The sequence below is a fragment of the Grammomys surdaster genome, unplaced genomic scaffold (genome assembly GCF_004785775.1).
Source record: "Grammomys surdaster isolate TR1022 unplaced genomic scaffold, NIH_TR_1.0 124565, whole genome shotgun sequence".
In the NCBI taxonomy this organism is placed as follows: Eukaryota; Metazoa; Chordata; class Mammalia; order Rodentia; family Muridae; genus Grammomys; species Grammomys surdaster.
This window is the reverse complement of record NW_021619544.1, coordinates 254,992-280,680: the sequence shown is the minus strand read 5'-3', so window position 1 is coordinate 280,680 and position 25,689 is coordinate 254,992. Positions and strand designations below refer to the sequence as shown.

The 25,689-nt window shown below is 39.8% G+C and overlaps 1 protein-coding gene across 2 annotated transcripts; it reads left to right on the top strand.

Annotated features, from left to right (window-relative positions):
- The first annotated feature begins 9,098 nt into the window (after positions 1 to 9,098).
- On the top strand, positions 9,099 to 25,173 carry LOC114636601 (zinc finger protein 709-like). 2 transcript variants are annotated; one of them, XM_028784678.1, is made up of 5 exons: positions 9,099 to 9,170; positions 19,859 to 19,985; positions 20,160 to 20,220; positions 21,056 to 21,270; positions 21,379 to 25,173. In XM_028784678.1, the coding sequence occupies exons 2-5, from the start codon at positions 19,952 to 19,954 to the stop codon at positions 23,622 to 23,624; spliced, it is 2,556 nt and encodes an 851-aa protein (XP_028640511.1). In that variant the 5' UTR covers positions 9,099 to 9,170; positions 19,859 to 19,951; the 3' UTR covers positions 23,625 to 25,173. The 2 variants fall into 2 exon arrangements, with proteins under 2 accessions (XP_028640511.1, XP_028640512.1); XM_028784679.1 differs by lacking the exon at positions 9,099 to 9,170 and having other exon boundaries at positions 19,789 to 19,985.
- The last annotated feature ends 516 nt before the right edge of the window (positions 25,174 to 25,689 follow it).

Genomic DNA, 25,689 nt, shown 5'->3' with positions numbered 1-25,689 from the left:
TGGCTGTCCTGGAACTCACTCAGTAAACGAGCTGGCCTCTAACTCACAAAGATTGCTATCAAGGATTAAAGACACGAGCCATCACCTCCAGCCAGAAAGAGCTTTTTTTTTTTTTTTTTTTTTTTTTTCTTCTCAACTTGCTTCTTGGTCATGATGTTTGTGCCGGAATAGAAACCTTGACTAAGACAGTCACCTTAATGGAATTTAGAATAGTCGTGGAAACAAATTTCTTTGGCATGTCTGTAGGGGATTCTTTGACTAGGTTAACTGAAGTAGGAGTGCTCATCTTAAACAAAAATTACCTTTTGAAGATGATGATGCTATAGAAATCAGTGACTGACACCTGAGATGATTTTAAAGGATATTGCTATAACCCTCAGGTACTTCTCTTCCTCTGTTACTCAGTTTTAATTATTAGTTAATTTCTTATTTGATAGGACAGTATTTTACTATGTAGCCCAGGATTTCTTCACATCCACAGTAGTCTTCCTACCTCTACCTCATGAATGCTAGATTGCCAGCATGCTTTCCTACAGTCCAGCGTAAGTGGCACATTAGAATGGTAAGACAGAGAGAGCAATTGTGTTAGACGAAGAGAAAGAGAAACACAGCTTTATGCTGCTTTATGCTGTAGTAATACAGTTCTTTTCAGGAACCTCCACTTCAGTGAAGCCAGAATTCTTGACTGCATTGTCAAAAAGAACTTGAGTCAGTACAGACTGGAGGTGGGGTTTTATTTAGTTTGTCTAGTGTGTGCATGTGTGCGCGTGTGCTATGGCATCCCGATGAAGGTTAGAGGACAAAGTTACCTTCCCCTGAACTTGAGGCAAGGTCTCTTATTTGCTGCTCCAAGCCTGTGATTGTCTAGGGATTCTCCTGTCTCTGCCTCCTGTCTTGTCACCGGTACACTGGAATCACAGACCTGCACAGTCATATTTGACTTTACTTGTGTTCTGAGGATGGGAACTCAGGTCCTCCATTACAGGGAAAGCGCTTTACCCACTAAGCCATCTTTTCTACCCTGGAGTTTATTAAGAAGAGCATTTAAGCCTAGTTATTAGCAAGAAAGGCACTTCAGGAAAATTTGTGCTCGTCAAGGGAGAGCCACCCTTAGGTGTTCCAACAGCCATATATACAACTTTCATGACTTCTGAAGTTACATCTCCAGCAGTTCACAGAAGACTCTTTGTCTTTCCTTTTAGTAAATGAGATCATTGGTTGTTTCCTGCGGTGCTGTGGATGGTATTATGTAACGGCCGTTTCTTTTGTAACGGCTGTCAGGTTCTGCTACTTTGTAAAGGCCGGCCGGTTCTGCTGCTCCGATCCGCAGGTCAGGGTCTAGCAAGAGAGAGAGTGGGGACGGAGGAAGGGGGAAAAAGGGGCGAGAGACGCAAAAGATAGATACAAGACAGAGTCCGGTGGAGTCTCTTCAAGTCTCTTCTTTATTCTCCTCTCTTCTATATATATTCTCCTACTTTCTTCAGTCTCCTGACACCTCTCACTTTCTCACTCCTTCCACCTTCTACCTCCTACTTCCTACTTCCTACTTCCATCTACCTCCTACCTTCTACCTCCTACCTCTACCTCCTACTTCCTACCTCCTACCTCCTACTACCTCCTCTATAGAAAGGAAATCCTGGGTATTTATACCCTTTACCACGTGACTTGCCCTCGTGGACAAGCTCAACTGAAGCCACTACGTCACGTGCCTTGTAGCCATGGATACCAGGAGCACCTTGCAGCTGGGGGCACTAAACAGTGTAACAAGATGTTTATCAGAGTGCGCTCAGCTATTGCAGGCTGTTGAAACAAGTCTCTTGTCAGGGTATATGGCTCGAGATGGCTGTAAAGATGATAGCCACTTTCGGCTAAGAGTCGGCTCCCAACAGTATTACAAACTAATTAAGTAAACTCTTTCCATAGTTCCTGAAACAGCAGTCTAACTGTTAGAGACAGCATGGTTTGTTCCTGCCACTCCCACTTAGATCTTCATGCCACCCCATTCTCTATGTGATTCAGCCTGCCTGGCAGGAATGATATTCTAAAGAGACATCAGAGTCTCTCTTTGGCCAACAGACTCTTGAAACAAGTTAGAATTTTTTCAGAAATCTTATCCTAGAAGTAAAGGCTGAGGAAAACCAGAGGAGGAACTTCTCTATGGGAGAAACTATTCTAAGTCTGTTTTCCACCATACTGTCAAAATAAGAGCTGAAGGTAGGGAGGTGGGTGGGCTACACCTCACCTCATACCTTGGCTGGACTGCTTAGTTAAGCTTATTGCTGGCTTCTACTTAAGCTTCGCCCTGCTGTAGGACCCTAAAGATGGACTGGGGGTCGTAGTCATATCTCTTCCAAATGTAACCACATTGAATAAATCTTTTTCTGTTTTTCATTTATTTATTTCTATTGATTGATGGTTGGTTGTAGGTGCCACAGTAGAGAGAGAAGCTCACTAAGATGCAAAGCCTTCATTTTCTGAAGGAAGAAAGGGGTTCAAGCCTTCTTGGAAAAGACTGACCCTGACTAGCTCACTCCAATGACTTTTATTCAATTCTTACACAAAATTAATTGAGCTGGGAAAGTTTCCAACTACCAATGTTCTCTTGCCCTTGCAGCCCAGAATAATCTCAGTTCCTTTTGACAATGGCCAACCATAATCAAAAGTAAGAACTCCAAGTTTGCCAGGAGTGTCTTAGGACCAAAGTTTGTGCAGCTGCACAAGTGTAGATTATCCAGGGAGATATTTCTTCAAGGTTCAAACACCCTAGGAACAGTTTCTCAGCTTCTACTGATTAATCCAAACATAGCAAAGGCTTTGCTGAAACGTTTCACTCAAAGCCAGATACAAAGGCTTTAGTATACATTTCACTTAAAACCACACATAAAGGCTTTACTGTACATACCACTACGTATTTATCTATTTAACTTTGAGGCATGGTGTCTTCTGTTCTGTAGCTCTGGCTGTCCTGGAACTTGCTGGGTAGAACAGGCTGGCTCTGAAATCACAGAGATGCACCTGTCTTTGTCTCCTGAGTGCTAGGATTTAGACAAGGCCTGTGCCACCGTGCCTGGCTGGTTTTCATTATAATTTGACGCTTGTGTTATGGAAGGATGAGAGGCAGAGACTGTTTCGTTAGGGTAGCCAGGACACAGTCTTAACTCCAGTGACAGAAGATGGCCCACATCAAATGCATATCTCATGTCTTAAACTCCACTGTCTTCCCACCATGAGCAACATTTGATGATGATTGATTGATTGATTGAGTCTGTTATAAACCCATCGAAGGAGTAAGAGAATAGCATTTTACAGGGAAATGCTGTTTATAGCATTTATGGGGAAACCCAGGCTCACAAAGATAAGAGATTTTCTACTATAGTTATGTGTAACCGCTTTTTTTATCCCTCCATTCTAGAGATTCATTAAAGTTGAAAATAAAGCCAAGCCAGGCAGGGTGTCACAGGCCTGTAATCACTTGGAAGGTTGAGGCAGGTTTAAGAGGATTCAACAAGGTGCACAGGAAAGTGGCTTGCACTCACGCAGGACTCAGATTGGAGTCTTCCCGCTCACTTCAGGAGCCTCCTAGTGGCTGCCGAGAGAGTCGGCAAACCCTCCGGGACTTGGTTAGAGAGCCAGTGATAACACTTAGGCTCCGGAAGGTCCTCCTACTCCCTTACTCTCCTCGGCTCTGCCCTGCGCCCATCTGTGTAGTCCGTAGTGCGGTTCCCTGGCGGGCGGTGTAGGCGCTGGCGACTGGAGGAGCCCCCGCGCATTCGGTGAGGAGCAGGGAGACTGGGTGCTGGCCCTGCGAGCTGACAAGTCCCTGCTGGGATCCTTGTCTGCGACTGCGCGTAGTGTAGCCGTGGGACGGATGGGGCGACAATGTCTTTGGCGCGGAGATACTGCGATCTGGACTCTCCCGCTGCTCCCTCTGCTGTTCACTCGGACTTCTCATTACCCCTTGGGTCCCCTGGCGTCTTTTCATGTCTCTGAGGGGTCTCTTCTGAAAGATTTCCAGTTAAGATGATCTTCGAAGCCACTTTCCTTAGAGCTATGCTGTCCCTCTCCGTCCCCAGTTTTAGCAGTCTCTTGTCTCTTCCTGGCCAGGTCGGCCACTTTCCTGGCCTGAACCTCAGAAAGTCTGTCGTAGGTTTTGTAAAGAAGAGGATTGATTGTGTGGTGGGGCGTGGAGAAATTGCTGATCAAGTTCTCTGCCCTTTGTGTAGTTGCAGCCTGTGTCAGGCCCCGCACAAAGATAGAGGGTGGTACAGCTCTGCAAACTTGTACTTCGCAGTGAGTAGTTTTGGCTTCAACACTGAGACAGTTTGGGGTTAGTGACCTATTTGATATAGGTAACAAGTGGCTTCTCTCAGGACATCAGGTTTTCTGCGTTTGTGTAGAATACGCGTGCTCTCTAGTGGGAATTCTGTTTTCCGAAGTGTGACTCATTTTCTTACTCAGACTTTTACTCTGTGGCTGGCTGAGAAAGGGTTGAGGAGGAAACTTTTCTGGGCTTTAACAACTATTGAGAAAAATCACTTTTTTTTTTCTTTTTTCTGAAAAAAAAATCAGTTTCCCTCAGGTTCCCCCATGCCTCTAAATTTTGAGATTGTTGTCAAGGCCTTGGAGATTACATATCTGGTATTCTGCAGTGAGTTATGGGTTTTCTAGATGTGGGCAAAACTCAGTGTCTAGACAGTGAAGTAGTTCATCATGGTTTACCTTGATGGTGGAGTAGTGGAAACTTCTCAGGAATCTTCTGTAATGCTTTGTCTGACTTTTACTGTTTTTATTCATTGAGAATTTTATACATTATATTTCGACTCATCCCTTTCACCTCTCTCTTCCCAGATCCACATTCTACCTCAGTCCACTCTAGTATATACATAATTTTTTTTTTTTTTTTTTTTTTTTGTGGTAGGGGATGCTCTTACTTCTTTGGCTGCCCTGGAACCTTGAACTCAGAGAGATCCTTCTGTCTCTTCCTGAGGTAGAGTTGGAGTTGAATTAAAGGTGGGTAGTAGCACACCCAGCCATGTGATAAGCTCTTAAAATACTGCCTACCTATCAGGAACACATAAGAGTGTTAACTTCCAGTCACTCTGAAATTCCAATGTGGACTCAAGACCAGCTGAGACATCCAGCCTTGTGGACTGAATAACCACCAGATTCTTGGCAATTCCTCTGGGAGATTGTTGGAGTAGCCACACTGATTACACCCTATAAACCACTCTAGCAGATTCCCTTTATATCCGCATATATCTTCATCCTATTCATTTTATATCCCTTTAAAGAATCCTGGCTTATACACTGTCTGAATAAAATCTTAATTTTTCCTTCATGGGAATTGAATTCTCAGTTAATACTCTTTTTTTGTTTTGTTTTGTTTTTCGAGACAGGGTTTCTCTGTGTAGCTCTGGCTGTCCTGGAACTCACTCTGTAGACCAGGCTGGCCTCGAACTCAGAAATCCACCTGTCTCTGCCTCCCAAGTGCTGGGATTAAAGGTGTGCACCACAACCGCCCGGCTCAGTTAATACTTTTATTCTTTCAGATCTGTAAGGATTATGTTCCACTATCTTCCGATTTGTATTTTTAGATCTATTTTAGGTGTATGAGTATTTTGCCTGCATCCATGTATATAGTTTGTGACCAAGGAGGTCAAAAGAGGGCACTGGATCACCTAGAGCTGAAGTTACAGAAGGTTGTCAGCTGCCATGTGGGTGCTGGGAAGTCAACCTCTGTCCTTTGGGAAAGCATCAAGAGCTCTTAAATGCTGAGCCATCTCTCCAGCCCAAATTGGCTTTTGATAAGTATGTTTACAGTTGGATTTCATGCCTCTGAAGTAGGAGCCTCCATTTATTCCCCTTCTCTGTGTAAAGTTCTCTCTTCCTTTGCTTTAAGATAACTTGATGGTGGAGGGCTTTGGTATAGTTTTTTTTTTTTCCTTTAATGGTCTTCAAGTGCATCCGAGCAAGCAAGATATAAATAGACAGACAGACAGACAGACAGACAGACGAGATTAAGATCACCAAGTTTATACTTTCAACTTAATTTGAAAAATTCAGCAACATTATTTAGTTGTTTTTCTATCTTTACTGCCTTTCAAGAAATTCAGTTACCAGTTGCCCTTCTTATACAGCTCATTGATGTTCTGTTCATTTCTCTGGGTCTTTTGGTTTTGTTAGTTTCTGTTAATAGAACTTTCAGCAGTTTGTTCTTACTCATCTGGTTTTATTTTTTAAGAATCCAAGACAATTACATTATATTTCTGTTGATTTCTGTTTTTCTGTTTTAGTCTTGAAGCATTTTATGGTAATATACGCATACCTTGATTTACTATTTCAACATTTTTAAGGACATAAGTCAGTAATCATTAAGTACATTCATAATGTCATGTTACCATTTGAGGAGGTCCTTGCAGGAAAGCTAACCTCGAAGAGATGAGAATGAAAACTCAATTCAAATTGACTTTGTCAGCCTGGATCAAACTTCAGGGAGTCTGATGCCAGGTGGTTATAATTATAGAGTAGTGTCGTAATTAGGGTTTTACTGCTATGAATAGACACTATGACCAAGGCAACTCTTATAAGGACAACATTTAATTGGGTCTGGCTTATAGGTTCAGAGGTTCAGTCCATTATCATCAAGGCAAGGGCATGGCAGCATCTAGGCAGGCATGGTGCAGGAGGAGCTGAGAGTTCTACACCTTTATCTGAAGGCTTTTAGAAGAATACTGGCTTCCAGGCAGCTGGGATGAGGGTCTTAAAGCCCACATCCGTAGTGACACGCCCACTCCAACAGGACCACACCTTCTAATAGTGCCTGGGCCAAGCATATACAAACCATAACAAATAGTAATAGAATACCAAACAATAGAATTTGGGGACGTTACTGAGCAACAATCATTCTATTCCAGGTTTCCATGCAACACTAAATAAAGCTTAGGAATGCCTTTACAAAGTACATGTGACTATGAAGATAGACTCTATAGCTAAAAGACCTAGAATCTAGTGTGGTCTCTGAGTGAGATAGCATAAAGGTCAGCAGGCCATAAAGTACATGTGACAGCTCCCCTGAGTATGGGGTTTCTCCGTCTGTCTTGGAACTTGTTCTGTAGATCTGGATGTCTAGAACTTCAATATCTGCCTGCCTTCCAGAGTTCTGGGATTACAGTTTTATGCTTAGTCTATCTTTTTTTTTTTTTTTAGTTTTGTTTTAAACATTTTTAGGTGTATTTATTTCATCTGTGGACCATATGCATACCTGATGCCAGGGATGTGAAAAGAGTGTGTAGGATACCATAATTCCTGGAGTTACGGATGGTTGTGGACAGAAAAGTGACTGCTAGAAAGAGATCCCAGGTCCTCTGAAATAAAAAGGGCTCTTAACCCCAGAGCCATCTTCAGTCCCTCAGCCTTTTAATTTTTAAAACATGTCTTAATTTATAGACAAGATCTCATGAATTTGTCCAGGATGGCCTTGAACCCAGTCTCGTTCAAGTAGCCCGGTTGTGCCTTAAACTTTCTTTTTAATTTTTTGTTATTATTTTGTTACTTTTATGTGTATGTGTGTTTTGCCTGTTTATGTCTGTGCACCACATGCATGCAGTGTTCTTGGACACCAGAAAAGGGTGTTTGAATCCCCTGGGACTGGAGTTAGACAGTTGTGAGCTGTGTGTTGGATGGAACCCTGGTCCTTTGGAAGAGCTATCAGTTCTCTGAACCCTGGAGCTATGGCTCCAGCCACGATTCCTTGAACTTTCAGTTTTCCCAATACAGCGTCCCAGTGCTGAGATTGCAGGACTAAACCACCACACCTAGTTGTCCTTTCATGTCTGAATTTAGTTGAGTCTCCTCTCCTTGTATAAGTCAATTTATCGATCATGTTTAGCTTTAAAAAATTGACTTTAGGGGCTCGGAGAGATCATTCAGAGGCTGATGTTCTTCCATATGCTGGGGTGTTTGGTTCTTGGGACTCAAAAAAGCCTGTAACTGTAGCTTCCGGGGATCTGTTACTCTACACAAAAAGAAAATACAAATTCCTTTTTAAAAACTCAACATTTGAGTTCTAAACATCATTTCTTCCTTCCTTCCTTCCTTCCTTCCTTCCTTCTTTCTTTCTTTCTTTCTTTCTTTCTTTCTTTCTTTCTTTCTTTCTTTCTTTCTTTCTTTTGAGGGGTTTGTTATTGTTGGATTACACATATCACAGACTGCTGATCTAGTCTCTACTGTTTTTTTTTTCTTTTTCTAAATTCCATTTTTTTTTCGAATTTTTTTTTTCCCTCTTGGCTGGTGTCATTTATTGACAGTCCGATGTAACCCAGGCTAATCATGAACTGCTGCTGATCCTCCTAGCCCTGCCTCTTCAGTACTAGGATAAAGGCTTCGCATACAATACCAGGCGTGGCATGTGCTACTATTGTTGAGCAATCCTAGATGCGCTTTACTGAAATTGCTGATCCTTAGAGGACCTCAGGATCTGTTCTAATGTGACTTTGGGTGCGCTGGGCACCCTTCCAGCTGAGGCAAAGATCACTCGTTGGGCATTGCGTTATGCTAATCCTAGAGACCCTGTGACGAGGAGGAAAGGCAAGGAGTACAAGCAGTAAAGGCAAGTTCTTAAACGCACCGTCCCTGTCTTTTTGAACTGGGCTTCCTTTCTAAGGGAGCTGCTTCTATCACTCAGACCTCGCTAGCCAATCAGAGTATTAAGTGGGCAGTCCAATCAGTATCTCCGGCAGACGGCGGGGAGGCGGGTTTTCTTTGGCAGTGTTGTGTGTGTAGGTTCTCCGTGGCGGACCGGGGTACGAGTAAGCCCCGCTTTTAGGGCTAGTACCAGGAGCTCTGAGGAGAACGTGGGTGAGCTCGGAAGCTGCGCCATGGTGAGCGAGGGGCCGCTGTCCCCAGAGGGGGAGGGGCGGCGGCTGAGCCGCGGGAGCCGGTGTGATGGGCGCCCCTTAGGACTGGGGCGGGGCCGACATCCTGCGAAGCAACCTAGGCCCTGGACCGCCGGCCTCTGGGCAGCTCCGCCTCTCGGCCGCTTCTGCGCAGAGAGCGAGGAGTAGCGAAAGGCTCCGCCCTGCGCTGCGGACGCTGGGGTTGGTGACGTCGCAGCTGTGCGAGCGCTCGGAGCCTATGTTCTTTTTGTCCGGAGGGCCAGTTGCTAAGTCAAGGTAGTCTATAGTTTCTTCGAGTTATAGAAGTTCTGATGTTTACGTTTCCTGTCTATGTTTAGGATCTGCTTTAAGTTAGTTTTGCCAAAGTTGTAAAGTCTACCCAATATTTTGTTTATATATGGGTGTTTGCTTTACTGGTTTGTCAAATCACTATTTTGGGTTTGCTTCTGACTTTTAAAGTTGTTATTTATTTTTGAAATACTGTACTACTTTGATTATTGCAGTTTTAATGGAAGTCTTAAAGTCAGGTAGTGTACTGTTAATGAATGCTTCAGTATTGTGTTAACTTTTTTCTTTTCCTTTTTGAGACAGGATCTCGTGTTTCCCAGGTTGGCCTCAAACTTTCTCTTAGCTGAGGAAGACCTTGAACTTCTGATCTCGCTACCTAAACCCACCTCCAGAGTGCTGGGATTAAGGGTGTGTGACTATATGCCCCCTTTTTTTGTGAGAGAGAGTGAGTGTGTGTGTGTGTGTGTGTGTGTTTCTGGGGAAGGAACCTAGGGCTTCGTGGTAGTAGTCAAGCATTCTACCCAATACTGAGTATTTCTCGACAGATAATGTTTAGATCAACTTTCTGTTATTTTCAACATGAATTGTGAGGACTTATATTGGAATGTGTTGAATCTATAGATCAAAATGATAACTCATAATTTTGAGGCTTCTTTCCAAAATCTTGAAAATCCCTCCATTTAACTAAGTTCTTTGATTGCTTTTATATTCAGAATGTATAATTTTTGTCTACAGACGTTAGTTACATTAATATGCAAATATGTCTCACTTTATCTTTGCTATATAAGCTGTATAGTGGTTTTAATTTTACATCCAAATGTTCTTCTGTTGATGTACAATTTGTATATTAATGTTGGCATTCCTAGTTTCCTAAATTTTTGGATTTTCTAAGGCCAAAGACAAGTTTACTTTTTTCAGTTTAACAGTTTCAGTAGTACCTTTCCTTTTCTGGCAGTATAGGTTTTTTTTTGTTTTTTTTGTTTTTTGTATGATAACATGTTTTTTGCTGTTTAACTTGTCAATTTGGTGGATTTCATTTTAAGATTTTTTTATTGATGGAGATTAAAACAACTATTTGCATAATGCTAGGAATGTGTTCTACCATGGAGCTCTGGTCACAGACTGAATTTTGAAGTTTGAACTGACTTTCTGTATCTGCAGTGATTCCAGCATGGTTTGCTATGTCCTTTGGTTTCAGATAGGCTTCTATTCTGCAGACCAGGCTAGCTTCAAACTCAAATTAGTTCTGTTTCAGCATGCCAAAAGCTGGGATTACAGGCATATGTAACCATACTGCTTCATTTCAGTTATTTTAGAAATATATTTGAAAATTTGGATTACTAATGTTTGTTGAAAGTTTTTGCATCGGGCATTCATTAGTTATTATTGTTGTTTGGGTGTCATGGTAAGGTTGCCTCAAATTTTGAACCAGGATTTGTTTGTCATTTTAGACGATGTTTTACTGAATTAATGCCATATCTTAATTGTTAAAAAGTTGATGATTGAAGTAATTTGAATCTTGTCCATTTTTTTTTTGAGGTAGTGATTTTATTTATTTATTTATTTATTTATTTATTTATTTATTTATTTTAGCACATATAGGCCTAGTCATACTGGCCATCTCTCTGTTTACCTTTCAGAGAATTTGTTCATTTTCTTCTAAGTTACTGAATATGTGATCTGGAGTTGTTCATAGTATGCCTTTATGGGTCTTTTAATGTTCTTGCTAATGATGGCTCTATATAATTCTCTTATCCGAGTACTGAGGAGGCACAATCCTGCTTAGTTTCGCAGATCAGCTAGAGCATGAGAGCAGGTGTGCTCAAGGTGTTATGACTGTAGGTTGTCCTCCATAATTTGATCACTAATCTCTTTAAAAACATGCTGGAGACTAAACAGTTTTGAAAAGCCGAGTTTTAGAGTGATTGGTTGTCTCTTGATTGCTTGTTTACAATTTTATTCTCTTATTGTTATTTTCCCATGCCTGATTTATTTCTTTCTCTAGCTTTCTATTATGGAATGATTTATTTTTCAGCTGTCTTCTTTTATAGTATAGGCATTTATTGTTTTAATTTCTCCCAAATATGGCTTGTGCTTTGTGGCATAAATTTTTATAAGATGTACTTTTGATTCTGTTGAAATATTTAATTTCTCTTGAGACCTCTCCTTTACTATGTGTTACTTAAAACTTTGATTCAATATCTATGTTTTCCAATGTGCTGCCTTTAGTTTAGGGATTCTCAGAGCCTAATCATAAAGATGCCAAAATTAAGAGTCTCTGTCTCTGTCTCTCTCCCCCTCTCCTTCACCCTTTCTGTCTTCCCCTCCCCCTTTCTCCAGGGTGGAAATGTCAGGGTGACTACACCAGGATTTATATTTTTAAAATGATTTTATTACCTATTTTTACTTTAAAAGCATTGGTCTTTTGCCTATTTGTACTCCTGTGAGGGAGTCAGATCTCTTGAAAGTGGAGTTACAAACAGTTATGAACTGCCTTGTGGGCATTAGGAATTGAACCTGGGTCCTGTGGAAGAACAGCTAATGTTCCTAACCAAAGAGCAAGCTTTCTAGCCTCAGGATGTTTTTTTTTTTTTAAATGTATGTGAGTACACTGCTACTCTCTTCAGACACACCAGAAAAGAGCACTGGATCCCATCACAGATGGTTGTGAGCCACCATGTGGTTGCTAGGAATTGAACTCGGGACCTCTGAAAGAGCAGCCAGTGCTCTTAACTGCTGAGCCATCTCTCCAGCCCCGGGCTCAGGATCTTTAATAAGTTTGTAGTATACCTCAAAATATATCCGGTTTCTGGATTGGAAGAACCTTTATTGGTTCAGTCAGGAAGACACAGAAGGGTTGATCAGTTAGTGTCTTGAGCTTCCTTACATTACCATAAGTATCCAGGATAAGCTTGATGGTACACAGCAGTAGAAAATAACAGCAGAGAGCTGCTCCCGTTACCTGCATATAAATCTGATCTAAAACAGTCTCCCTAGTTAGTTAACATAGAGACATTTATGATTTTCAAGGGAAAAGGAGAGAGGATCAAGAAATCAACAAAGTAGTAAATGTTTGAGAAAAACTACTATTTGGTCTTCCAGCTGGTGTTATGTTTAATTCTGGCTATTCAGTTTGTCTTGGTTTCTTTAATAGGGAACATTTTTTTTTTTTTTTGGTGGTGGTGGTGGTGGTGATGGTAGGGTGTTATGACAGGGTCTCTGTAGACCATGCTGGCTTTGAACTTAGATTTGCCTGCCTCTGCAGGTGTGTGCCACTGTGCCTGGATTTTTTTTCTTAACATACTAAATTAGGAGCCCTAGACAAAACTAGTGATAGATAGGCAGTCTGTTTTAATTGAAATTTAACTCATTTAAAGAAAGAAATGAAAGAGCTTAATCACTTTTGGAAACTGTATCAGGATTGTTGGTAAATTCTTATTTTCTTTTCTGATGCTGTGGTAAAATACCTTGATAAAAGCAACTTTAGGGAATGAAAGGCTTATTCTGCTAACAGTTCCAGGTTACAGACCATTGAGGGGAAAGCAGGACAAGAACTTTAAGCAGAAGGAGGATGAATATATCCATGCTTACTTGTGCTCAGCCCCTTCTCTACAGTTATGTAGTCCAGAAACTCCTGGGTAGTAGATGGTGTCACCTACTGTGGATAGGTCTTCCTGCCTCAGTTAATATAATTAAGACAGTTCTCCATAGGCACACCCAAATGTGAACCTGATCTAGATTGTCCCCTCATTGAGACTCTAATGAGGTGCTCTGTTGAATTGTCTCTTAAAGCTATCTCACTGATTAAACATTTACTTTCCCAAACCAAAACCTAGTGTAATTCTAAAATAACACTAAATGAAATTGTTTGTCACAAATAAGAGTTAAAGTATTTTAGACATCAAAGGCCAATGCTACATGAGGTTATAGCTATGGGATTAAGTGAAACTGGCCAGAGAGAAAATTAGAAGATAATGAACTATTTCAAATATTCCGAACATTAGAATATCTTATAGAGTACTTACCAGTAGGGAACCAAATTTTGGATCAGACTGTATTCTGGACTTATGAGATGGCTCAGTGGGTAAAAAACATGCTGCTTAAGCCTGAGGACCTGGGTTCTAACCCCAGGAACCCACATAAAAAACAGATGTGTAGTGCATGTATATAATCACATGTGGTGAGATGCTAAATAGAGACAGAAGAATCCCCTGGAAGCTGGTGTGGGATATCTAGTCTGGTAGCAAAAATGAGAGATCCTGCATTAAGTTGGATAGCAAGGTCCACCATTGAGTGTTATCTTGATGCCCACATCCATGCCATGTTAATGTGTATATCTCTGAGATAGTAGCATCTGGAACTAAATGGCTTGTGATCTGAAAAGGTGTCTATAGCACCAAAAAGTTAAGCAAGGGCCTCCCTACTCATAACACCAGTCATAACCAATAAGCAAGAATTAGGAAAGTTAGCTCTAAATCTCTAAAAGAGTCATCCTTCCAAAATTTATTGATATCATATATGTTTTTAGCCATTTATCTGTATCTTTAACAAAAGACATAATGGTTAAAAGTGACACCATAACATGACTTTTACAAAGAGGTAAGGAGCTTGAGAGTAGCAACTAGAAAGATGGGAAGAATGGTAGGTATTAGCTCTGAGGTCTTGGTAAAGGAGTAACATGGTTATCATAACTTGAAGTAGGTGATATCCTTGGTTGAGGCATTTTTAAAAAAGATTTATTTATTTATTAATTTATTTATTTTCTATATAAGTACACTGTAGCTGTCTTCAGACACACCAGAAGAGGACTTTGGATCCCGTTACAGATGGTTGTGAGCCACCATGTGGTTGCTGGGAATTGAATTCAGGTCCTCCTGAAAAACAGTCAGTGCTCTTAACTGCTGAGCCGTCTCTCCAGCCTGGTTGTGGCATAATTTAAAGCTTAAGAAGAAGGTTTAGGATAAATTTCCTGAAATGACATCAAGGGAATAAGAAGGTAGGGCTTGTGCAATTATAGAACTCAGAAAGGTGAAAACAAGACCACTTGGAGTTGCAGGTGTGTGAGTTTTACTTTGGCCTTGTTAGAAGAGGAAATAAAAATCTCCCAGAGGTTCACATGAGTAGGCTTCTTGAGTTTCTGGGGTGAAAAAGTTTTAACTATAGACAGATAAGTCATGATCATAGGTTATTTCTTACTTCTTTTGTGGTTGGAAATCTTATAGGATATCTTTTGGGTCTGGGAAGGCTCCTGTGTCTACTGATAGAAAATCATTAGTAGGGGGATTAGTGCCTTAGAAGGGGAAATCTAAATGTCCCTGTGAGACTAGTCTGATGAGTGATAGTGGTGTTCTGATGTGAGGTAAGAGGTTTGTTAATAGAAGTTAGTAAATAGAGGTTAGTGTACTAAAAGAGGTTATATCTGAATGAAAATTGCAAGGAAGAAAGGTTTTCTTCCATGGCAAAGAGGTAGGATGAGTCCCACATGCCCTGAGGCAGGACATTCCAAGTGAGTGGTTGAATATTTGGGTTAAATGGTCCTGCCAAATAAGAACTAACCCTAGAAGTATTCAAATGCAAGAAGAAAGAGTCCTTACAGTCTAAATGATAAAGCTAGACGGTATTAAGAGTATATTTCTTCTTACAGTATAAATATTGAAACCTATGGAGAGGTTGGAATCACAGGTTTTTTTATGGCTCGTAGGTCTTGGAATGTTCTTTAGGATCCATCTTGTTCTTACTGCCAACATGAGTCATGGGCACATCCCCATAATGGTTAAGAATGTGTCAACAAAAAGTTGTAACCCCTTCTAAGTTTTAGGTCTTAATTGGACCTTTGAAGAAAGTTGTTAGAGTCTTTAATGGCAATTGTGACAGAAGTGGCTGTTAGCATCTGGTATTAGAGATGCCTCACACTTGAAGGGGAACTTGTTATAAGATGTAGGGGTGCATAGTAGAGATAAGAAAGAATGTTTGGGGCTCTAGACATTCTTGGGCCTTTATAGGGTAGGGGTTCAGATATGATAAATGCCGTGCCATAAATGGGCCTGGAGGTTGGATGCAATGTCCTACTTAGGAAGGGAATTTGACAGCTGGGTAGAACCAAAAAGGAATGAAAGATGTTTATCACACACATTGAAAGAAGTTTATAGTGTGCTAGTTGGAGTTTACTATTAATGCTAGGGAGGAAGGTTGAAGAAGATTAAGGACCCAAATGTTAAATTAGAAAGGTAATCAAGAAGAATGTCATATAGTCATAGCCCTTGACATTTATAGGATCATCTGAGGCTGGGGCTTATGCGTGGAGTACCAAGGAAACATGAGCCTGAATAACCTCAGGGTCATGTCTTCAAAGGGGAAGTACGTGTTTGACTCTAGCATGAGATTTTTTAGATATAAGATGATAGGAGGTGGATTCTAGTGGCCCTCCAGTTTGCAGTTTAGATTGGTTTCATGGGAAGTTTATGATAGCTGGGTTGCTTTGTGTTCTCACAGCTGAAATATTGTGATTGACCACAGGGATAGTCAGAGAGGTTGCTTTATCCTGAAGATAAGTTAATTCCCTTAGACTGGATAGGATGTATTTAGATGGGATGCTTGGACTTCTTGAAATCCACAGGGAATGGGAAGTTGCCACAAATCCCTTTAATCTCCTGGTTTGGCTTTTCTAGCCCTTGAGTTTTCTTAATTATTAAATACAATCTTAAAGGCTGTATCTAGAAAGTAGGAGGAAAGGAGCTTGGGGTCCCTGTTCTGATTTTTGAATTTTTTGTCTAATATCTGAAGAGATTTTATAAAATATATGGGTAGGTTTCCTTTAGCTGGGTTAATGTATTGGTGCATGATTTCAGCCATCCTGTATTAAAATGAAAAAGAACAGGGTTCTTGGAGGGTTCCTTTGTTGTGTTATAACATGGCATTGATAATGGAGTGCTAGTAGCCTTTTTCTTTCTAAGAAACAGGGAATCATATTCCTAAGGATTTTTTCCCCATCATCTCCTATGTGAGAGTCCTGATATGATCATTTGGGTTTGCTGTGAATACTGTATCTCTGTTATCCAAGTTATGACTATGTCTCTCATTGGCTCAGATCCCTACTAAAGACTAAGTATGGAACCTATCTAGTCTTGTATGCACATAGCAAGTGGTTAGAGTGATAAAAATAGGTACTGGAGAGAGGGTTCATTGGGTAGGAACAGTGGCTACTCTTCCAAAGGACTCAGGTTCTATTGCCAGCATCCACATGGAGGCTCATAATTGTCTATGACTTCAGTCTAAGGGGATCTTATGGTCTCTGTGAGCACCAGGTATGCATATGGTGCACGGACATAAATGCAGGCAAACACACAAAAATAATTTAAAAATAAAATTATATAAATGTATTGGCTAGATTAGGTCAAAAGACTATAATTTAGACCTTTGAATTCCTTAATGAAGGGAGAGGGGATTCTTGGGCAAAATGATCACAGTTGTTAGATTTGGGACAGTTCAGATAGGGAGAGAGACATATATCTGGCTAGTGCTGAGGTCCCCACTAGCCACCTCACAAATAATATATAGATTTGTGGGTTTTTTGTTTGTTTGTCTTTTGTTTTTGTTTGTTTTATTTCTGAGAAAGTGTCTCACCATTTAGTTCTCACCTAGAACTTGCTACGTTGACCAGTTTGGCCTCAGATTCAGAGATGGGCCTGATTCTACCTCCTGAGTACTGAGATTGAAGGCATGCCCTATCACACCCAGTATGAAGAATATTTTCTGAAGGTCAGAGTGTAGCTTTTACTTGCTTTCTGAATTCTCTGTGTCAAACTCCTGAGTGAACATGTATGTGAAAGTAGAGTGTATCTGGATAAGGGGGAAGAGTTATAGGAGACTTAAAGGTAGAGAGCGAAGGAGTCTAGAGAATAGAAGAAATGAAGTCCCTTAAAATTGTAGACTATAACAGTAGTGGTCTTCCACCCCACCCCCATGACCTTCAAATACCAACAGAATTCCTTTGGCCTTTGTCCGTCTGTTTTGGATGGGAAGTATATCTTTCTGCAAGGGCGCAAAAGGACTTCCTTTACCTATCCTCTGTTGGGAGACAGAAGCTTTAGAATCACTTAAACCCAGATACCTTTTTAGCTGATCACTATCAACACTAGAGGTAAGAAGAGAGTCACTTTGTAAGTCATCAAAATGCTGGGCAAAACAACACTTGGAAGGCCAATGACAGTCAAAGGGATTCTCAAAGACAGCCACAGGCAAAGTTTATTGAAATACTTCAGGGAAGCAGTAAGTCCACAGAGAGTTGCATAGATAAGAGAGTGAAGGATGACTTGGTCTCATATGATGTGGTCCATATCTGATATTCAAAGCAGATATGTGAATATCTTATGGAGTAGTAAATTTTATAGGATTTTTTTTTAAATAAAATTGGCCATTTTTATGAAGTGCCACTAAATCTCCAAAATGTGGAGATTTGCTTTTATTTTTGTCCCTTTGTGTCCACAAAGTAGTTTGAAAGTTTTTGTTGTGTGGTAGGCAAACCATCACTTTATTGTTTAGAAGACTGGCAATTTCTAAGCATAGTAGAAAGTTAAAAAATTACTGAGAAGTGTGGTTTTTAAATTTAAGTTTATTTATTTACATCCCAAATGCTGCCCCCCAACTTCCCTTCCCAGACTCTCTCCCCCCATCCTCCTTCCCCTTCTCCTCTGAGAGGGTAGCCCCCCTCTTTGTGTATCCCCCTACCCTGGCACATCAAGTCTCTGCCAGATGAGGCATATATCTCCCCCTGAGGCTAGAAAAGGCAGCCCTGTTGGGGAATGGATACCATAGTCAGGCTACAGCTTTAGAGGGAACCTCTGTTTTAGTTGTTGGGAGACCTAGATGGAGACTGAGTTGCACATCTGTTACATGTGTGCTGAGGCTCTCATTCTAGCCCGTGTACGTTCTTTGGTTGATAGCACAGTCTTTGAGAGCTCCTGGGAGTCCAGATTAGTTGACTTTGTTGGTCTCCTGTGGGGTCCCATCCCATTCAGGGGTTTCAATCCCTCCTCCAACTCTTCCATAAGAGTCCCTGGTCCTATCCATGTTTGGCTGTGGGTATCTGTATCTGTTTCCTTCAGCTGTTGGGTAGAGCCCCTCAGAGGACAGGTATGCAACCATGACAGAGTATCATTAATAGTGTCAGGGATTGGTGCTTGCCCATGGGATAGATTTTACATTGGACCACTTATTGGTTGGGCATTCCTTCAGTCTCTCCTCCATCTTTGTCCCTGCATTTCTTTTAGACAGGACAGATTTTGGGTCAAAGGTTTTGTGGTTGTGTTAGTATCCTTATCTCTCCACTGGGGGTCCTTCCTTGCTACAGGAGGTGACCTCTTCAGGTTCCCTGTCCCTACCGTTAGGCATCTCTGCTAAAGGTTATCCGCTTTGACTCCTGAGAGCATCTCCCACCCCAGGTCTCTGGGACTTCCTAGAGACTCTCCCTGAACCCTCACCCCCAACAGCTGAAGATGTCCATTCATTCCCCTGGCCCTCTGGGCCTCTCTCCTGTTAAAAGTTTGTTCTGGTGTTTTTGTTGTTGTTGTTTATTTGTTTGTTTTTAATTTCATGTGATTTTATAAAGGTGTAATCCAGAAGAGATGATATTGATCACACTTTTCTTCCCTCTCCTACTTACTATTCATTGCCTTCTTCCTTCCTGAGATGGAAGCCTTGCAATAGAGTACAGCCTAGCTTTGGACTATTGAGTGCAAGTGATTTTATATTCTGGTCTCCCAAGTAGCTGGGACTATAAGCACATGCCAACACTCATGACAACATTGCATTCTTTGTAAAAACACACACCCTCTAGATGTTTCATTTCCATTTCTATTTACTTAATGGATGTTGATTTTGTTGTTGTTAGGATCATCAGAATGTTGTCATTCTCCCTGTGCTAAATTCTGCATGGTATAAATTACTTTTGAGGCTTCTAAATATTTTTTCTTGGTGTAATCAGTTCCCCACTTAACAAGTGACAATATGCATGAAGTGTTGTCTTCCAGAGAAACTCAGTAGACTCATTGCCCACATCATTGTAGTTGGTGGGGAGTTTTTTTGGTACCTCTAAGTAGAACATTCAGAAAGCTAACAGTTCAGAAAATTGCCGTGTTTACGTAGTCATTTAGACTAAGAGAACTGCTGTTACCATTTATGTTTGTGGGATGTCTCCCAAAATCTTATGTTCTCTAATAAGAAAAAGCCCACTCTTTGTGTATAGAAATGTGTAAGTAAAAGTAACCTCTTAACTGCTAATGCTGGCTCTTCCCTGTATATCATTCAGCAGTATTCTGTTATTATAGGCACTAGAAATCCACTCTGGAATGAAAAAATGGGGTGACCTAGCAGCACACTTATCACCCAGGCACAGTCACGAGTATTCCTACTATGCTCTTTGTTTTTCTTTCTTTCTTTTCTTTCTTTTTATTTTTTCTTTCCATGGAGACAGGGTCTCACTGTGTAGTCCTGGCTGTTTTAGAACTCTCTGTTGCTGTCTTCTTTTTTAATATCTCAGGTCTAGCATTAGAATTTTCATTTTACTTAATAAATTCCTGAATTTATAAAATTATATGGACATCTTATCAATTGAGTATAAAATCTCTAGATCTGTTAGTCTCATCTGTTCTCTCCTGTATATATTCGGGATGTTTTAGGAGTTTTTGGCCTTTGAGGATGTGGCTGTGGAGTTCAGCCAGGAAGAATGGGTTTTGCTGGATCCTTCTCAGAAGAAACTGTACAGAGATGTGATGCTGGAAACCTGCAATAACCTTACTTCCATAGGTAATAATGCCACCGCTTATTTTGTACAAGATTTCCTTGGTTCTGTGATTTGGAAAGGGAAGACATCAATTAATAAACAGGAATGGATCCAATGTATGTCAAACCAAGAAACTCATTTTTCTGTTATTTCTAATAATTTGTGGATGGGGGGGGGTGTTTAAATCTTGATTTTAGGCATCAAATGGGAAGACCAGAACATTGAAGAGCAGTACAAACATTCTTGGAGATATCTAAGGTAATTTTCATATACATGTAGAAGAACGTTTTCCTTGAGAACCTCTTAAATATGTTATGAAAAGTTGCAAGCAGAAAACCAAAGAGAGCTAGAGGGACGGCTCAGTTTTTAAGGGCACTGGCTATTCTTCCACAGGACCGGGTTTCTAGTCACCACACCTACCTGATGGCGCCCAGCCATCTATATCTCCATTTCCAGGGCATCCAGTGCTCTCATCTGGGCTCTGCCGTCACCATGCATGAGTATGATGTACAGACATACATATGGGCAAAACGCCCGTGCATATAAAATAAGTGATAAAATTCAAAAAAAGGAAACAAAAGTCAACTTTACAATGTATTTATCAGTAGAAGGATTTCATCAAAAATAATATACTTCAGTGTATCTATTTGAAAACAGTGTACTTGGACAGGATTTATATGACTAGGGATTTTTATATATATAAGATTTATTTATTTATGTATTTCACATAATATGGGTATATGGGTCTGCAGGTACATCTGCACACCAGAAGACACCATTGAATTCCATGGGAATAAAGTGATAGGTGCTGTGAGCCATGATGTGGATGCTGGGAATTGAACTCAGGACCTGGAAGAGCAACCAGTGCTCTTAACTGCTGAGCCATCTCTCCAGCCTGTATGAGGGCTGTTTTGTTAGTAGCTCTTTGGGTGGATAGTGTAGAATCATTAGTTCTTTTTGTTTGAGACTATTCAGGTGGCAAAAGCATACAGTTTCCTTAACTTTTATTAATAGTGTAAGTACAACACCTACTAGTAAGCAGGCAATCCTTAGTGAAGCAGCCATTGCTAACATGTTTATACTTTTTTTACAGGAGTTGCATGGTAGATGCAATTTATGAGCACAAAGAAGGTGGTCAGTTTCAAGAAACCTTTACCTGGATACCAAATTTCTGTAGGAGTACTAACATTTCTACTGGAGTAAAACCATTTGAATGTGGTGTGTGTGGAAAAGTTTTCACAGGCCATTCATCCTTTAATGAACACATCATGTCTCACTTAGGGGACAATCCATCTGAACACAAGTATGGTAAGAAGCGATATAAAGTATAAACAATGTAAAAAAAAAGTTGAACTTATAAATATTTAATGATACCTTATGAAAATGAAATGTTTTTAAAATCTTTTTATTTCCCAGGTTCATGTGGAATACAGCAACAAAGTCAGAGTGTTGAAAAATCCTATAAACAATGTGGAATGGCCTTCGTTTGTCACTGTTCACTTTCTGTAGATGGAGGAACCAACAGTAAAGATAAATGTTATAAATGTGAACAATCCAGTAAAGCTCTGAGTTCTTCCAGTTCCCTTCTGAGACATAAGACAGTCTATACTGCAGGAAGAACCTATGAATGTGAACAATGTGGAAAATCCTTCAGACATGAGAGTTCATTTCTATTACACCAATTAACTCACATTGGAGGGAAACCCTATGAATGTAAACAATGTGGGAAGGCCTTCAGATGTCACAATTATCTTCAATTACATGAAAACTTTCATATTGAAGATAACCCCTATGAATGTAAACAATGTGGGAAAACCCTCTGTTCTCCCAGTTCCCTTCGAGTTCATGAAAGGATTCACAATGAAGAAAAACTTTATGCATGTAAACAATGTGATAAAGCTTTCAAGTGTCAAAGCTACCTTCAAATACATGAAAGAACTCACACCGGAGAAAGTTGCTATGATTGTAAACAGTGTGGTAAAACTTTCAGAAGTCACTGTTCCCTTCAAAGACATAAAATAACTCATCCTAGGAAAAAACCTTATGCATGTAAACAATGTGGTAAGTCCTTCACTTATCCATATTTACTTCAAACACATGAGAGATTTCACACTAGAGAGAAACCATATAAATGTAGAATATGTAGTAAAGCCTTTCTTTGTTCCCCCTTTCTTCAAAGACACAAAAGAACTCATACTTGGGGAAAACCTTATAAATGTAAACAGTGTGGTAGAGCCTTCAGAAGCCACAGTTCCCTTCGATTGCATGCAAGGGCTCATACTGTAGAAGAATCTTACATATGTAAGATATGCAGTAAAGCCTTTTTATGTCCTCCTTTCCTTCAAAGACATGAAAAAACTCACACTGAGGAAAAGCCCTTTGAGTGTAAGCAATGTAGTAAAATCTTCAGAGATTGGAGTACCTTTCAAGTACATGAAAGATCTCATACTATAGAAAAGCCCTATAAATGTAAGCTATGTAGTAAAGCCTTTTTTTATTCCTCTTCCCTGGAAAGACATAAAAAGATTCACACTAGAAAAAAATGCTATCCATGTAAATATGTGTGTAAACAATGTGGTCAGTCTTTCACTTTTCCCTGTTTACTTGAGAAGCATTTAAGAACTCACACTGATGAAAAACCCTATGAATGCAAACAGTGTGGTAAAACATTTAGGAGTCTCACTTATGCTCGCATACATAAAAGAACTCACACTGAAGAAAGACAGTATGTATGTAAACAGTGTGGTAAAAGTCTCAGTTGTCCTGGTACTCTTCAGTTACATGAACTAACTCATACTGGAGAAAAACTCTATGCATGTCAACAATTTGATAAAACTGTCAGAAGATTCAGTTATTTTCAAGTACATGAAGGGGCTCATACTGAAGAAAAAGCTTACAAATATAAGCAATGTGATAAAATTCTCAGTTGTTCAAGTTCACTTCAGCTACATGAAACAATCCATACTGGAGAGAAACCACATGAATGTAAACAATGTGGTAAAGCCTTCACAGCCCTCAGCAATCTTCAAGTACATGAACTATCTCACATTCATGAAAAACCCTATGGATGCAAGCAACATGGTAAAGTTTTCAGTCTTAGTAATCTTATACAGGAAAGAAAGAAAGCTGAAGCAAGTCTCTGTGAATGTAAACAGTGTGGTAAGTCCTTTCTTTCTCGATATTTACTTCAAATGCATGAAAGGTCTCATTCTGCAGAGAAACGCTATGAATGTAAGGTATGCGGTAAAAGCTTCATTTATCCATCATTTCTTCAAAGACATGAAAGAACGCATACTGGAGAAAAACCTTATGATTGCAAACAATGTGGTAAGGCCTTCAGAGTTCAGAGCTCCCTTCGATTACATGAAAGAACTCATTCTGAGGAAAAACCTTATGAATGTAAAGACTGTGGTAAAGCCTTCTGGAGGCTCCCTTCTCTTCAAGTACATGAAAGAATCCATACAGGAGAAAAACCCTTTGAGTGTAAACAATGTGATAAAACCTTTAGGTGTCACAGTTCCCTTCAAAGACATGAAAGAACTCATAGTCATGAAAAACCATATGAATGTACACAGTGTGGTAAGGGCTTTAGATGTCACCGGTCCCTTCAAAGACATGAAAAAACTCATACTGGAGAAAAAGCCCATGAATCTGGACAGTGAGCAAAAATTTTTAGACTTTCCAATTTCTTTCTAGTGTTTGAAAGTAATTCCTGGGAAGAAATCCTGGTGGTATAAAACAAGTGGTGGTGGTGGTGGTGGTGTTTTTAATCATAGACTTACTAAAGAAAGACCTATCAATAATCAGTGAATGAAGATGTTTAGTTTTACGCCCGACATGGTGGTGAATGCATTTAATCCTAGTACTAGGGAGGCAAAGGTAGGCAGATCTCTTGTTCAGGGCAAGCCTACTCTGCAGAGCGAGTTACAGGACAACTAGGGTTATACAGAGAAACCCTGTCTCAAAAAACAAAAGATGTTCAGTTTTATTAGAAGACTTGAGCAAAAATGTGAGGATACCTAATTTTTCATATATCCTCTTGAATACACACATGATAATGCAAATAGAGGTAGCTCTTATAAGAATAAATGTTGGATTGAAAATAGTCTGGAAAGTAAAGTTTGTAAAACTTAACTACACTGAAAGTCATGAAGAAGACTTGGAGGTAAACCATATGTATTTTGAAATCCTTATGCAAATTAACCTATAATGCTCAGATTTTTTTTTTTAAATGTATTCTTATAAAGTTAGGAATATGTTGTGTTTGATTTGCAATTACTAGTGATCGTAGAAGGGCTGGTGGTGCGGCCCTGTAGTGCTAGTTACTCAGGAGCCTGATGGAGGAAAATTGCAAGCTCTGGACCTACCCAAGCAATATAAGCTCCATTTTGTAATCAAAAGTTGAAGCGTACTGGGTATGTTGCTAATTAGGTAGAATACTTAGCTGGCAAGTGTGAGACTGTAAATACAGTCCCTAGTCCTCTTACTAAAAGAGTAAGAATCCCAAGAGAATGAGTTGCCATTTCTTTTAGAGAGGCATACGTTAAAATGAAAGTTGTTAAGTATTCCAGCACTAGAGATAGTTTGTGATACGTTGTTGGACAATTTTTATAACTGAAGATCATTGTGTCTTTTACTTTTCCTGGTGCTATGATAAAATGTTCCAACAAAAAGAAGCTAGGAAAGGTTTTTCTTTTGGCTCAGAGGTTAAGCTGTGTCACAGTTGGATATGGCACGGAAATTAGAGCAGGAGTAGCTTGTGACAGCTTGCCACACTGCATCTGTAGTCAAGAAACAGAGCAATGAGTGGCCATGATCACCTAGCTTTCTGTTATACAGTCTAGAACCCAAACCCAGGGAATAATACCTCCTTCACAGTGGGTCTTCTTGTCTCAGTTTAAATCCCATACAGGCAAACCCTGAGGCTCATCTCCCAGGGGATTCTAGATCTTCTAAAGATGATGTCAACTATCACAAATATATTACATACTGCTCTACACATGGGCAGTATGTTTTACTGCTTATTTTAGGCCAAGGTAAATGCTTATTTAGGAAACTGAAAATATTTGGTGTAAATATGTGAAAGGATAATGGTAAAAAGATAAGTGCTACACTTAATGAAGGCCCCATATTTTAAGTGGAGTCTTCTGGACTAGATGTTGCTCTGGCTTGTCTGTGAGTTATTGTTTAGTCAATATTAAGGACATTACTGTACACTAAGATTATTACTAGTAACTTTATAAATATTTTAGATTTTATTGTCTGTAAAATATTTTCCTTAGATTAGTTTAAAATTAAAAAAATTTAAATTTTTTTTGCAAAATTAAAAAAAATGATACTTTTCTAGACACTCATCAGTGTGCAAGTAAGAATTTAGTATACCTTGGACTATATTGTGTTAGAAAGCTTGATTTTAAAATTTTCTAACTTACCAAAATGTATTTTATAAAGTTTTTTTTAGTGAGTTTTAATTTAGGATTATTTGGTTTGGGATTATACAATAGTTTCTAAAATGGTTCTAAATGTACTTTTGACATTTTGTACTAATTTATATGATGGACACTCAACATTCATGAGTCAACTCTGGACAGCTTGGTTCTCTGTATTTTGCATTCTAAAATACTAAGCGAAGATTTTTTTGAGATAAGGTAGGTCTGATCTAGAACTCAATATGTAGACCAGGCTGACAATGAATTCAGAGATTCACCTGCCTTGGCCTCCTGAATT

Excerpts from the sequence above, each read along its gene's own strand:
- LOC114636601 (XM_028784678.1), top strand. The coding sequence starts at position 19,952 with ATGCTGGAAACCTGCAATAACCTTACTTCCATAG. Across the intron at positions 19,986-20,159 it reads CAATAACCTTACTTCCATAG|GCATCAAATGGGAAGACCAG; the intron begins GTAATAATGCCA and ends TCTTGATTTTAG. Across the intron at positions 20,221-21,055 it reads CATTCTTGGAGATATCTAAG|GAGTTGCATGGTAGATGCAA; the intron begins GTAATTTTCATA and ends CTTTTTTTACAG.